At 48.6% G+C, this 14,363-nt stretch overlaps 7 protein-coding genes and 1 non-coding gene across 8 annotated transcripts; 4 read left to right on the top strand and 4 right to left on the bottom strand.

The window, feature by feature from the left end:
• Positions 1–27: 27 nt before the first annotated feature.
• An09g01400 (hypothetical protein) lies at positions 28–860 on the bottom strand (the record flags this gene model as incomplete). Its single annotated transcript, XM_059749594.1, has 4 exons — positions 28–263; positions 333–417; positions 583–690; positions 777–860. 4 exons carry the CDS (start codon positions 858–860, stop codon positions 28–30), a joined length of 513 nt encoding a protein of 170 aa, XP_059605818.1.
• A 536-nt stretch (positions 861–1,396) lies between these two features.
• An09g01390 (uncharacterized protein) lies at positions 1,397–3,396 on the top strand (the record flags this gene model as incomplete). The annotated part of the gene is made up of 5 exons (XM_059749593.1): positions 1,397–1,445; positions 1,502–2,219; positions 2,292–2,441; positions 2,489–2,958; positions 3,011–3,396. 5 exons carry the CDS (start codon positions 1,397–1,399, stop codon positions 3,394–3,396), a joined length of 1,773 nt encoding a protein of 590 aa, XP_059605817.1.
• A 273-nt stretch (positions 3,397–3,669) lies between these two features.
• An09g01380 (uncharacterized protein) lies at positions 3,670–5,564 on the bottom strand (the record flags this gene model as incomplete). The annotated part of the gene is made up of 4 exons (XM_001393418.1): positions 3,670–4,622; positions 4,679–4,725; positions 4,793–5,146; positions 5,260–5,564. 4 exons carry the CDS (start codon positions 5,562–5,564, stop codon positions 3,670–3,672), a joined length of 1,659 nt encoding a protein of 552 aa, XP_001393455.1.
• Positions 5,565–6,131: 567 nt separating this feature from the next.
• An09g01370 (uncharacterized protein) lies at positions 6,132–7,853 on the top strand (the record flags this gene model as incomplete). Its single annotated transcript, XM_059749592.1, has 5 exons — positions 6,132–6,323; positions 6,386–6,509; positions 6,570–6,904; positions 7,000–7,137; positions 7,191–7,853. 5 exons carry the CDS (start codon positions 6,132–6,134, stop codon positions 7,851–7,853), a joined length of 1,452 nt encoding a protein of 483 aa, XP_059605816.1.
• Positions 7,854–8,143: 290 nt separating this feature from the next.
• On the top strand, positions 8,144–8,262 carry 5S rRNA. Its single transcript, XR_009468024.1, has one exon. It is a non-coding gene; the product is annotated as a 5S ribosomal RNA (ribosomal RNA).
• A 29-nt stretch (positions 8,263–8,291) lies between these two features.
• On the bottom strand, positions 8,292–8,854 carry An09g01350 (uncharacterized protein; the record flags this gene model as incomplete). The annotated part of the gene is made up of 2 exons (XM_059749590.1): positions 8,292–8,477; positions 8,807–8,854. 2 exons carry the CDS (start codon positions 8,852–8,854, stop codon positions 8,292–8,294), a joined length of 234 nt encoding a protein of 77 aa, XP_059605815.1.
• Positions 8,855–9,311: 457 nt separating this feature from the next.
• On the bottom strand, positions 9,312–10,989 carry An09g01340 (uncharacterized protein; the record flags this gene model as incomplete). The annotated part of the gene is made up of 6 exons (XM_059749589.1): positions 9,312–9,342; positions 9,392–9,440; positions 9,472–9,619; positions 9,673–9,978; positions 10,068–10,608; positions 10,679–10,989. The coding sequence occupies 6 exons, from the start codon at positions 10,987–10,989 to the stop codon at positions 9,312–9,314; spliced, it is 1,386 nt and encodes a 461-aa protein (XP_059605814.1).
• Positions 10,990–11,732: 743 nt separating this feature from the next.
• On the top strand, positions 11,733–14,241 carry An09g01330 (uncharacterized protein; the record flags this gene model as incomplete). Its single annotated transcript, XM_001393414.3, has 6 exons — positions 11,733–11,954; positions 12,022–12,488; positions 12,553–13,798; positions 13,849–14,045; positions 14,099–14,169; positions 14,213–14,241. The coding sequence occupies 6 exons, from the start codon at positions 11,733–11,735 to the stop codon at positions 14,239–14,241; spliced, it is 2,232 nt and encodes a 743-aa protein (XP_001393451.3).
• Positions 14,242–14,363: the final 122 nt, after the last annotated feature.

Below are 14,363 nucleotides of genomic sequence, written 5' to 3'. Positions count from 1 at the left end.
TTGAAAATTAACAACTCGTTATTCTCGCTATTTGAAAGCTGGAAGTTCAAACAATTGTTGTGTACTTGGCATATTTCCTACCAAGCCAGTTCGGGGCAAAGCTGCCTCGCAAAGGTTCTGGCGGGTGATACTGCATCCCGTGTAGAAATCCGTTGGCTGTTCTTTAGCGGAGTAAGACGCAGATTCCGGTCGCCGATCCATCGATACAGAGAATGGCATTGGCCCCCTCTTTCCCCGCTTTGCCCGGATACCGCAGTTTCCGCCTCCCGATACACCCGATCATTTTTATGGCCTTCCTCCTCCGCTGGCTTAACTGCACAATAACCAGGTACCAGAATCCTGCAATCGGTCAGCCCGGGAGCCGAGTAAGGGGGCCAGGGATCCTCGATCCTCACCCAAAGATCTGAGACCTTGCGCCTTCAATATGTTCAAACCAGAGCCTCTGCGATGCTACACTAGGCGGACTGGAAATTACTAGTTCGGCCATATGGCATCATGCTTTCTGCAGAATGGGCTTCCTGAGATACACTATGCAACTTTGAGTAGACGGATGTAGGAACTAAGGCCCACGAGTCTCTTCACCGTTTCGGTAATACCGTAATTATCCCTGAAAACTATGTACTCCGAGAGGACGCGGCCGTGGCTCGTCTTGACCGCGACTCTCCCTTCCGCATCTTCAGTGTCTATCCACTCTGCATAAGCTCGTAGCAAGACCCATAGGCCCCTCGTGCGGGGAAGTGAAGCCGCCGGGCAGGTGGCTGATCTCACTCACACACTTCGATTCCACCCGTCAAAATTCCATTGAACCTTTGTCCATCTTGACTCAAGTGAACACCAATCAGTTTGTACACTCCGATCATTTTGCGAACCCTCTAAGATGGAAGAAGATCGCCGTCCGAAGAAGCGAGCACGTGTCTCTGTGGCGTGTCGTCAGTGCCGGGACCGAAAGACTCGCGTAAGTCGGAGCAGCTTCCCCCAGAGAGAAGTATCATTGACAGCGCCTCTCAACAATAGTGCAATGGAAACCACCCCTCTTGCAAACGATGCGAGCAACTGGCCATACCCTGTGAATACGATCAGCCCACTGGCGGTGGCATAGCACGGAGGTAAACACTTTCATCAGGCCCCTGCAGGTGACAATGCTTATCATGATGACAGATCTGACACGTCCGGGCTGCTGTCTAGGGTGAAAGAATTGGAGAGTCAACTGAAGTCTTTCGCGAGATCTTCCCATGCGTCTCGGCGAGTATCTACCAGTGCAGATGGGGCACTCGATGAAGATAGTATCAGCCTGGAAACTTACGACCGACGAAACTCTACTACACGGTACTCACCAACGATTAATCCGGAAGGCGGCGCTGCTCATCATCCAGTCAAGACGGATGGTGTTGATGGTATGGGAGTAATCACACTCTCGGATGATGCCACGTTCTCATCGTATTTTGGTAGGCGGATGCTACATACAATTTGCGGGGATAATGTTTGCTTACTTCTGTCATAGGTCCCTCATCCAATGTCGCACTCGTCTATGAACTCACTCGAGTGCTAAAGAATCTCAGTGGCGCACCAGTAAATTTGTCGAACACTCGCGCAGAAGGTGTTGAAGCGAACAACAATCAACAAAGCAGTCTAACATCCAGCCCTTCTTTAATACCGCGTGCTATGACAGCGGCAGGTGCTCAGAATTTGCCCCCTGAGCCGGAAGCCACCTCTCTTCTTCATGAATATTTTGACACTATCGGCCTTTTCTTTCCTTGTATATATAGAGACACATTCCTTGCAAAATATAGGGACTTTAGAAGGAATGACTCCAGCCCTGCCAGTCGATCGTGGCAAGCTTTGCTCTTCGTTATGTTTGCTGTGATGTATCAGATGAGAAGCTTCGCCTCTCCTACAGATGCTGAAAACAGATTGTCTTGGGAATTTCTTCAAAAGGCCCTTAACCTGGCAATGCCCGAGGCAGTAATTGATTCAGACCTAGAGACTGGTATGATGGCGCGTCCCTTCTTAAGACTTTTACAAGAATCTGATAGCTTCAATTTAGTGCAACTGCTCTGTCTCCTGACTTGTTATCTTCAATGTTCGACAAATTCAGCTCAGTCATGGTCCTTTCATGTGCTTGCTGTCAAGGCAGCCATGCAAATAGGCCTGCATTCCCTTGAGGCAACCCAGAACTTACCACTATTACAACGTGAATTATGCAAGAGAACGTGGTTCTGGTGTGTTGTGAATGATACGTAAGCAATGCCCCCAACTCCATGCCTTGCTTTCTAATATTGACTTGTTCGTAGTTTAGTCAGCGTTTATCTCGGCCGGCCTCCGGTTGTTCCAAAGTCTCTCATTAGCAAGGATCTTCCAGAAGATATTAGCGACATTTTCCCTACTTCTAATCAGAGCCGCACGGTTGCCATGACTAGTTCGGCATACTACAATGCGAAAATGTGAGTGCAGCTACTTACAACCCAAAGATCCCACTAATCACATGCAGTCGGTTGGCCATGATCATTTCTGATATATTGGCTCAACTCTACGGTGACAATATGGCTGTAAACAACAGCATGGGTGTTTTTGAAACTCTACGTCCAGCCTTTGACTTGTCTTGGAAATTGTCTGAATGGCGCAGTTCAGTCCCTGCTGAGATTCGTCCTGCCAGTGTTATAGCTGCCCCTGAGATCCCACGGGCTTTGCAAATGCAACGTTTCCAGACCGGCTTAAGCCTATATTTCCACGCCGCGCAGGCTCTTATATATCGCCCCGTACTTCTAAGGTTTCTCCAATACAAACCAGATGTCACCAACGCTACCGAGACCTTGTCGCTCCTGAAGGATTCAGGCTTTTCGACCATTAAAAAATGCATGCACACGTGCAGCAGAGGTGTTGCACTTGCAAAGATTATAGTGGACGAACAGTTTCTCCAAACCTCGCTTTGGGGAGCGTGGTGGATGACGAATTTCCTTGGTATGTGGCCCGCCTCGCGCGTCCCAGAGATCCGTCTAACCAAGTTGCGCAGTCTTCAATGCATCTATGATGCACTTTGGTATGCTTCTTATAAGCACGCAATCGTATTTCTCAGGTTTAATGGCAACTGAGGACATCGACCTTATTCTCTCCGATTTGAAGGACGCGAGTGAGGTGCATCGCCGTTTAAACAGGAATAATCTTATTATCTCGCGTTGTCGTGAATGCTTGCACAATTTTCTGGACCTCTACAAATCCTCCAGAGACACAACATCTCCCAATGCGATAGGGACGTGGGAAGATTTGACGTTATCTCTTCAACAGCCCGACTTTGGAAATGCCCATGGATCTCAAACGGCGACCAGTTCGATTTTGCCTAACCTTGAGCAAAATCTTGTGTGGTTTGATATGGAGGCTTTCCCTGGGCCAATGGCATAGCTACAGACCTGCATCTCTCAAGCTGAATGCGACACAGCGAGAGCTGCGGAGAGCGAAACTGAATAACATCACATTTTATGCAAGTAGTAACAGATCGCAAGTTGTACTCAGTCTGCAAGGTAATCTAGGATTTTTCTAGACCGAACAAAATAAGGCATAATGATATTTGCACGAATGAATGATTGTCTTGGATGTTTCCCAATCAGCTCTTACCCCACGACAGCAGATTTTCCCCTTTGATTTGGCCACCAGCTGCTCATTTGAGTGCTATGGTCAAAGCCTCGTATTCCTTATAGCTTCCGTAAGGGGTCTCGATGACGTCCAAATCCCTGACTTCCCCTGGGATAAGATGCCATTGGGATCTAGCGTCTTCTTAATAGAACCCAGTGTGCGATGGAGGATGCCATTTCCCCAATCATAATGTCTCCGAACTTGGTCCATGAAGTGGATATGTGTGCGATATTCCGAAACGCTGGACCTCTCCACGCCGTCTTTTAGTAGCTCATCAAACAGACTTTTAGCCCTAGCCGCTTCAGCCGGGGTGTATACCACAAGCACAATGCCTATAATATACCGCCCATAAATATGGAAGTCTGAAAACAGATCAAAACCTGCCTTCTCAACCAACGGCCGTATCCTAGAAAACCACTCCTGTAGCTGCTTTCCATCTGGGGGGAAGAGCGGCGAAAAGGCAATATGGCCACCCTTGGCTCCCCTAATATCAACAAAATCCTTGGCGGTAAGACGTGGGTATCCAGTGTGTGGTATTTCACCCATGGGTAACTCTGCGGCATTCAAACGACCGCCAAGCTTGTGCTCGTGTCTCTCCGCGGTGGCCGCAGCTCCTGGGATAGCGGCAAAACGCTCCTGTACGATGGTCCAACAAGCGTCTATAAAGGCACCCGAAGCGCCATAGATAGCAAAATGGGCTTTCCAGTAGCCCCAGCCCTGTTCTTTTGCAAGCTTTGTCATGTCAGCATTTGTAGCATAGCCACCTTCTATCCCTGGGCCCACCGCTCTTCCTAACACAAGTGGGTCTTCCGAGGACAGGGCTTGCCGGTATGGGTTTGCGATCGAGGCGTGGTTTTGAACGATGCCTTCCCTCTCAAGAGCGGACATGATTCGTACTAGTGCGCCGATGTCTTCCTCGTTTGGAACACTGACTACGCAGTCCATAAAACACACAGGAGCTGGTGTTAGATGGATCCCAATCTTGGTAACAACTCCTGTTCTTTTATCAGCACAGCTACTACCCAATAGATCTGCCCTGGCTTTTGCTTACCTAGGTTAGACTGGTAAAAGAGACCATCTACACTGGGCCCATAGCCACTATTAAAGGGTAAGATATTTATTCGTAGCAGTGGTCTCCTGTTTGGGAACCCGACGACTTGCTTACCCTTTATACAAGGCCCACATGGGACTTCCGGACAGGGCACCCATTCCAGTTCTGAGAACCTCTCCTGTGGCAAGAACAACTTCCATGCCACATTGTTGTTCCGCATGCTCGCCGTTCGGCGTGTAGCCAAATCCTCTGTCGAGCGTATTTCCAACTATCGAACCCCAACCTAGCGCGGGGCATGATGGCCAGAGCCGGTAGCCTCTATCTTGGATGTATTCATAGAGATCGAAGAACGAAACTCCAGGCTCGACAATAGCATAGGCGAATTCCTCGTTTACTTCGATAATTTTGTTCATTCGGTGCAAGTCAAGTATAACACTTCCAGGGACAATAGCGCCACTCCCTCCATAACTAGTAGTTGTTTGTCAGAAGCCATTGCATCGCGTTCGATCGCTTGACAGAACAGAAAATTAAAATAAAAAGTGACCCAGAGAAAACAAACCAGGAAGAAAATGTTGACATACCCAAGGTTCCGTCCGCGGGAAACAGTCCACAATGGGAGCTTATACTCGTTTGCAATCTGTAGAACCTGCTGAATCTCGTTGACGGTTTTCGGTCTCACTGCGCCGCTGGGGGTATGATCGGTTGGGTTCCCCGGAGGCCAGATATCGTCATAGCAATTCTGCCCCTGTGGTCCTTCGAGATTTCCATACAAGTGATTGCGCGAGATGTTGGGTTCGCCGACAATTTCGCTAAGCTTGTCTAGGACCTTATCAAAGGTCGACTCCTCTAGCAACGGGGGCAAAATCCGTTTGGTGGGTTGGGCCATCTTTAAAAAAACTTCTTCGACTTTCGATACCTGAAGCAATGTCTTCTGGATAGATTTTGTAACACAGGCGACTCTATCTGATTGGAATGAGGAGAATATTAATATAAATTTTCTGAGGCCTTGGCTCGCTTTCTTGGTACAGCGCCGAAGACGCAGGACATACATACCCGTGCGGGGTGTGCGAATAACATACACCCCCGGCGTAGAGACCTGGTTTGGGGATCGGTTCATTCTGGGTGCAATTGGTTCCCGACATGAGCGGGGATGTCAACCGAAGAATCTCATTTGCAGGACAATATGACAATATGACCCGGGTGCAGCTGGAAGACCAACATAGTACACGTGTGTCGGCTTGCCACCGTGGAAATAGAAACGGCCTCCGCGCTCGGGGGTGGATGGGGATGGCCGGGTGTAGTCTGTCCGGTCTGTGGCTCCTGAGCCAACCAATACATCCCCGCCGGTATAAGTACAACACGCAGGACGGAAGATACGTATTTCTTACAGCACATCTCAACTCACAAGGTTCAGAAATCAATTTTTCCCATCAAAAGTCCTCCGCAGTCCAAAATGGCGCCGTCACAGATGATCCCACAACACTTCCCTTCGCTTCCCCAGTTTTCACACTTCATGAAACCATCCCGTTTCGAGGGTGAGACAAACTACCTTGAAGTGATAGGCACAATCCCACCAGAAGTGCGTGGCACATTCTACCGGGTTATGCCGGACCCGCATCTTCCTTCGCGAGTCGAAGATGACCCAGTATAGACGGCCCAGTTCTGAGTCTCGGATTGAAAATTTCTTGCTAATTTCTTTTATTCAAGTGGTTCAATGGCGATGGCAACGTCAGTGCATTTCGTATTGAGTCTGGCAAAGTACATTTCAAGCAGCGCTATGTACGCACCGAAAAGTTCATCAAAGAATGCGAGGCAGGGAGAGCACTGCTAGGTAAATTCCCTTTCTTTTTCTTTTCTTTTCTTTCTTCTCTATTAATTTGGCGGCGATCAGGAAAATACAGAAACAAATTCACGGACGCAATCGAGTTCACAGTCCGCACCACTGCAAACACAAACATTGTCTTCTTCAACGGCAAGCTCTTGGCCTGCAAGGAAGATGCTTTACCCTATGAAATGGACCCAGTTACCCTTGAGACTATTGGCCTCTATGATTTCAACGGCCAGTTGCCCAGTCTAACATTTACTGCCCATCCAAAGCTAGATCCCGTCACCAAAGAATTTATTGGCTTTGGCTATGAGGCCAAGGGTGACGGAACGCCAGATATCTGCTATTTCTCTGTTGACCCCTCGGGGAAATTTACTGACCTTGTCTGGCTTGTTAGCCCGGTAGTGGCTATGATTCATGACTTCGCAGTGACAAAGAATTATGCAAGTCTTCACCATAAAAGATCAAAGCTCCGACTGCTAATATGATACTATAGGTCTTGTTTCCTCTTATACCCCACACATGTGATCTCGAGCGTATGAAGGCTGGCGGCGAGCACTGGCAGTGGACACCAGACATTCCTCTCTATATCGGTGTCTTGCCTCGACGGGGAGCACAGAGCTCTGACATTAAAGTAGGGTTTCCACACGGAGAAAGCTATGAAGACAAATTTCTGACTATTTGAAGTGGTTCCGTGCTCCCAATGCGTCCCCGGGCCACACCAGCAATGCGTTTGAGAAAAATGGGAAGATCTTCTTCGACCTTCCGGTGGGCAAGAAAAACGTCTTCTTCTGGTGGCCAGATTCGCAGGGCAATGCTCCAAGTCCCCAGGAGGTGGCTTGCCACCTTTCCCGCTTCATAATCGACCCCAGCTCCGATAATCTGGAGCTACAGCCCGCTGAAATTCTATCATCTGAAGATGTAGAGTTTCCGAGAATTGACGAGCGTTTCCTTTCTCGTGAACATAATCATGCCTTTTTCTGCCTCAACGACGTTACTGCACCAACCATTTGGCCAACAGTGGTGGCGAAAATGGGCGGCGGCCACCCGGTTTATAACTCGATCGGAAGATTGAATTTGAGGACGAGACAATTCGATAAATATTTCCCCGGCAATAAACACTTGGTACAAGAGACCGTGTTCATCCCAAGGTCAAGTGGTGCCGCAGAGGGTGAAGGATACCTGCTATTTTTGGTAAATAACTACGAGACCATGTTATCAGAATTGCACCTGGTCGATACAGATGATTTTACCAGGCCGCTAGCCGTTATTTTACTCCCGCTGCGTTTACGACAAGGCCTTCATGGAAATTGGGTAGATGATAAAGATTTGAAACAAGCTCGATACTGACTTCACCAAGATATTTTTCTTGCCCTGTGGAAGTTCTTCAATCAAACTTTTATTGTCCCCTTACCTCCGAATACCTGTAATGATGTAACCCCCCGTGCACTGTCAATTCTGAAAGGGGTGCCAATAAGGGTCCGCAACCATGCACTCCGTACTCTGGACAGGATCCTTCCGGGCGTGATGCGTGTAAGAACTTTAATCATTGCGGGAAGAAACGAACCGAGGCTGGCATAAAAGCCATTAGGAGTCTATAAGACCACTAGACTATATTTTTTAAGCGAGAATCTACAAGCACATACGACCACAGGGTGTGGAAAACAGGGCTTCCCGTCCGCTCAGCCGTACTTAAGCCACACGCCGGGAGGTTAGTAGTTGGGTGGGTGACCACCAGCGAATCCCTTCTGTTGTATGTTTTTGCTTTTTGAACAATTCAATGTTCACTTACGATGTGTGAGAAATGGCCGGTTTGGGGGGATCTTCTGTTGACCTGCGGAAAGAATGGCCAGGGTGTAGATTGTCCGGCATGTCAAGGGTAGGCCTGAGACTTCGTTTAATGTAGGGCTTTTGGTAGGCTCTTTCTTGCTCTTCGTTCTTCGAGAATCCAATCTTGATCGCCAATTTGGGAACCTATCCCAGCGTCACATGTTCGCAGATGTTGTTATGGCCAATTGCCACTGAATCCTACACATAGGAAGGGCATGTAATATCCATGAAGCACACACTATGATCACACCATTCATATTATTATCCTACAACCGTCTACGAAAACATACAGGTAGGCTACAAGCCTAAATTCGTGTCTGTATGCAATTGCGTGGATTCTGCATCAAGACCCATAATCATTTCTCGCACTTGAATCCTTTTCTCGTCCATTAGGGTGTGAATGGATTATATGCCGAAAAAGGAAAGGCTCTGAACCAATTTCTCCTATCAAGCAGGACCCTCAAGAAGATTACCTTGGTTGCGTTACTTTGGGTACCCTGAAATAGCAGATGGGAGAACATGGTGGTGGGTACATGGCGCCTGGTAATCCTCATTGTACATATACTGATGCGGGAAAAATCATGTTATCTCTTTCATACGACGTGCCTTTCACACTTCCACATTTGCTCTCTCAGTGTTACACTCCATGGCACCTGCCTCTCCGAATCAATATTTTGCCCGTATCCATGGCCATATCGATGATCGATGCACCATATCTGAAGCAGAACCATCGTCCCATATGGCGGTCACGTCCAATGCCTTTCCACTACCAACAGCTAAATCAAGTTCGCCTCAGGATTTTGGCCTCACTCGATGTGACATTTGCGATATCTCATCACCGTCGGGTACAGCGAAGCCGCACAGGTGATACCGGAAGGGCCGCAAACAGGGATATTTTCAAGTACGAGGCGGGTGCCTGGTGGAGTGGATCACCTCCCTCATCATAAAGAGTAATGTCAAACATGTTGATGATTCTCGTCACTGCTCCAAGTGCCTGAAGATGTACCAACTGTACAAGGTTAACGTTTATCTTTGGCAATACTTGAGGCCCAACTTACCCTTCTTCCGGCTTCACAGGTCGATTTTTGGTGACCCAGTTAGAATATACTATCATGGTAAATATAGGAGGCGCACTCACGGCATTTCCGACGCCCTGCTCCGAAGCCACAAAACGCAAGGTATTCTTTCATATGTTCTGCACGATCCGACAAGAAGCGACCCGGGTCCCAGCGCTGTGGATCAGGATATATGGCTGGGTCCTGGAACACCTCTTGAAGGTCGTAGGTCTGAATCATTGTCAAGGGATATTGTAGGACTTCGCAAAGCAGCCAGGACTTACCGCATAGGCCCCAGACGGTATCACCTCGCCTTTGTCTCCGATGGGAATGTCGTTCGGGCTAACGTTTTTACGAATCGTGACCAACCCAAGAACCAGTCGAACAGTCTCCAGAAGACAGGCATGGAGGAGGGGAAATTCGTGTTCCCAGGTAGACACACCCAAGCCTTGCAGAACTTGATCTGCAGACTCACCATCCTTCCTATGTTTGAAGACTACTTGGTTCAGTTCTTGACGGACCCGAGCCATCCAATGTGTATTCGTAGCAAGCATGATCAGCATCCACGAAGTCACTGTTGGGGAGTTCGCCTGTGACGCAAATGAGATTGTAAGCAATGCCTTATGAACTCCAGTCAGCCTTTCTTGCGTGGAAGATAATTACGAGTCCCTCTGCTAACCTGCAGCATCGCCCTCATACTCCGTCCCTTCGTTATCAGATCCTGAAGTATGCCCACGTTCTCGGACTCTTGTTTGTGTGACAGCGGCTGTTGCTGCTGCTCCTTCTTCTGATTACCGATGATCTGCCACAGCATCACATACAGTCGCGCTACACCAATCACCGTGCGAAGATGTGATGGATTCAGAAGCCAGGGAATCACTATGTCTGTCGCTGAAAATGTTCCCTCCAGTAAGCCTAGCAGCTCACCTATCTTCCTGGACAGCTCGGGGGAGCGAGCCACCTTCTCGACTCCCAGCACTGCCATGGTGGACTGCGTATAGTACAAATTCATCTCAGGAAAAGGATCAATTAGTCCTTCGGCCTCAATGTGATTCAGAGTTGCGGTGATGTACGTCCCTATAGTGTGAGGAACGAACTCGAGGCTCTGCGTGCGCAACAGCCGCGTGCGCAATGTGCTCCGAAGATACGCAGTATGCGTATCGCTGGATGGATCATTAGACGCTTCAACCAAGTTTACGAATGGGAGAAGCACAGCGACCCTGCAACGCGGCATCGAAGTCAGTAGGTCGTTTTGGGTCATTGGGTTTGGATGGAGGAGCAATAACCTACCCTTCATCCACATCAAGATCTTGGCTTTCAAAGAAGACCTTACGGCCCTGAGGACCGCATAGACCAACCATTCGATGCCGACCAAGGTAATAACTGTAGTTTCCGCTGGGAGAAGCTGCCTTGGAGATACGACAGAATCCATTTCGATCGGAGAAAAACTGAAGAGCGCCCAGCAGCGGGTATCCCGAGACTAACTTGGGGGCATTGGCGGGAAAGGGATGCTTCCAGAGGAGCCTTAAACATTGCACGAGTAACAGGACAGCAATAAGATACAGACACTGGGTCAGCGCATAGCAAGCCGCGCCGAACATGATTGTGATGATACTATTCGAACCGGGCTGTGTTTTCCACATGTTCTAATCGCAATACTATATGTACATCTCAAAGCGCCACTGATGTTTACGCTGAAGAAATGGGTTTCCCACAACCTAATTCCTCTCGAACGGCGGGATTCCCTTGGCTATTGAAGATATTGCGTCCGGGCTGCATTTATTATTGAAGCTTAAGTATTCGTGATGGGCGGTGTGCTGGTGGCCATGACAGGTCGACCGTTGCATGCAGCCATCACCGAGACGTAGAAATTCGTATGCACTGCGGCCCAGGAGGGTGAGACGACAGCAAGCAAGTCGTAATAGCCCTAGATTCAAGTTTTTACTCCGACAAGCTCGTGTTTGTCGGTTCTCGTGCATAGTCCCTCAGCAAATCTCATATCTTGAAGTCAGCCACATCCCGCCACTTTGCGGGATAGACACACTTCTGCTGCCTTGTTATATTTGCAACGACACACATTACATAATTTCTATTGCATTTAAACATGGTGATGACGTTGTCACATTGATCAGCTGAAAGGAGTAAGTAAATGGCATCCTGCCTGATCGCTCCGCCAAGGAAATATTCAGTAATTACAAATCTTCACGCATATTAGTGATCAGTGATAGATGTGACTGAGAGGATGGGCTCCACTGTGGGACAACCCTGACGATTTAAGAAGTTGATACCCGGCTTTCCAGATGGACGGTTCGATATCCACGGATTCAAATCAGTATCTCGAGCTATGGCAAGCAAATACGCATTGAAGACCAAAAACTGTCTGGGTGACAAATGTCACAGCAATTCTACGGGCCCATCCTATATCAAAAAGACTGACACAGAGGGCTGGCATCTGGTGGCCACCCAAGAACTGGGACGCTTGAAATGGGTTTATATGAACGACAAGGAGGAGCGCAAGGCTCATCCCCAAGATGATACCACCAAGTTCTTTCTGGATATTCCCATAGTATGTCTCACGCAGCTAGCTCCCTTGGGGTGGTCGGGACTGCTAATTTGAATATGATCCAATTCAGGGCAAGCCTAACTCAGGACCTGCAAAAACAGCCTCCGAGGCCATCCACAAGGGCACCCAATTCCACATCAAAACGCAGGTGCGTGACCTGGGATGCTGGGCCGCCGACCTGAGCTGTATCTTTTTTGTGACCCCAATGCTGGTCATGGCCTGGTATATTACTGGTGCTCAGATCGATGAAGCGTACGTGATTGAATTGATCCGCTTTATGTTCAACTGTCAAAACCCCGACAATGGCGGCTGGGCGACATACCTGGAGGAGGACCCTTCGCCGATGGGGACTACATTGGTCTATATTGCACTGCGACTCATGGGGGTCCCGGCTGACGATGAGCATCTCCGCAAAGCCCGGGAATTCTATCTCAGCCACGGGGGCGCACTCTACCTGCCAGCCTGGGCCAAGTTCTGGCTTGCTATGCTGGGACTGTATGACTGGGCGGGTACTGACCCTTACCCGGTTGAGATGTGGTGAGTTCGTTGTTTCCTAATCTCTTTGCGGGTCAAGGAATAGATGGTATTGACTGAATGTCAGGCTCCTGCCCGAATGGTTTCCACTTAGCCCATGGAATTGGTTTGTAATTCCACGCCAAGTTTACCTGCCAATGTGTTACCTCTCATCTCGAAGATTTACATTGCCAACCAATGATCTGTTAGATGAGATTCGGGCGGAGCTTTTTCCACAAGAATTCTCCTCCATTAATTTCGCCGCATATGAAGGAGTAGTGCGCCCGTCCAAGCGGCATCAAGCAAAGAGTTGGATTCTGCACATTCTGAATTGGATCCTTACCAATGTGTGGGACCCGTGGCTCTGCCCCAGTTCATTGAAAAGAAAGGCAGAAGAACGAGCGTGGGACATCCTGCAAAACATGAACAACGCTAGTAACTCGACTGGAATCATCAGTATGGACGCTTGGCTGAACATGATTGCTGTCTACTGCGGTGAGGGGCCTAGCTCTCCCACTCTAAGGCGCATGCAGGAAGCAAGCCTAGAATATCTCTGGATGGGTTCGTCGGGAATGCAGTCCATGAGTATCCATGGGGGCCACGCGTGGGACACGTCCTTGGCGCTGCAGACGCTTGTGTATACAGGGCTTGCCGATGACCGTGATTTCCGAAATAACACCGTGCAAGCATATGAATACTTGATACAGCAGCAGCTCGTAGATGACTGGGATAATGCTAATATCTGTCATCGTCCTAGTCGTCTCGGAGCCTGGTCGTTTACGACCCGTTACCATGGCAGTCCGTGCTCTGATTGCACAGCCGAGTCACTGAAAGCCATCTTGATGGTCGAGAGTCTATTGGGTTTACGACAAATGAAGGAAGCTAACCTCCGTTTGGCAGTGGATAATCTTCTGATGATCCAGAATGCCAGCGGGGGCTATAGCAGCTTCGAGCCCATAGCCGCGGGCAACTGGCTGGAGTACTTCAATGGGACGGAGATGTTTGGACAAGTAATGACAGAACATGACTACGTTGAGTGCACGTCCTCCTGTATCACAGCACTGGCACTTTTTAGGGCTCGAAATGGCGAGTATCGTCGCAACGAGGTGGATCGAGCCATTGACAGGGGGGTAAAATTCGTCGAGACAAGTCAGCGAGATGACGGGAGCTGGATGGCTTCTTGGGGAATTACGTTTACATATGGTGCTTTCTTTGCCATGGAAGCCTTGCACTATGGAGGCCGAACATATGAGAACTCCTCTGTGGTCAGAGCAGGATGTCGGTTTTTGATGGACATGCGGGAGTCTGACGGAGGATGGGGAGAGACATTGGAGGTAAGTACATTACAACTGCTGCTGTCGCGGAGCTAACAGATGCCGTTTAGTCTCGTATGATCGGAAAATATGTACACGCACCTAGATCACACACCGTCCAGACTGCATGGTCCTGCCTCGCGTTGATGTATGCCAGATATCCCGATCCGAAGCCTATAAAACAAGGAATTTGTCTTATTATCAGCCGACAGAAGCCGAATGGAAAATGGGAACAAGAGTACCCCGTCGGTAGTGGCATGCTCACATGGTAAGTTTGCTAGAATTGCCTGTTAATATGAGTTTCATACTGACCAGCAGCAGTCATATCCAATATCATAACTACATATACTCTTTTCCAATCCGGGCTTTGGCAATGTATGAGAGGCTGTATGGTAAGGGGTACAATGTATAAGATATAGTACATGCAGTATACAGTTTCCTTAGCAGCTAATATGATGGAATGAATGACGAATACAAGAAAAAGTGATGGAAGATACGAATATCTCGGGTTTATATATGTCCTTTGTAGAGGTACAATGTGCAGGATCCAAACCTCCAACAAGAACTTGAATGATATCATTTATTG

Source organism: Aspergillus niger, assembly GCF_000002855.4.
Source record: "Aspergillus niger supercontig An09".
NCBI classification, from domain to species: Eukaryota; Fungi; Ascomycota; class Eurotiomycetes; order Eurotiales; family Aspergillaceae; genus Aspergillus; species Aspergillus niger.
The sequence above is the reverse complement of the archived record's forward strand: the minus strand, read 5'-3'. Positions and strand labels throughout refer to the sequence as shown.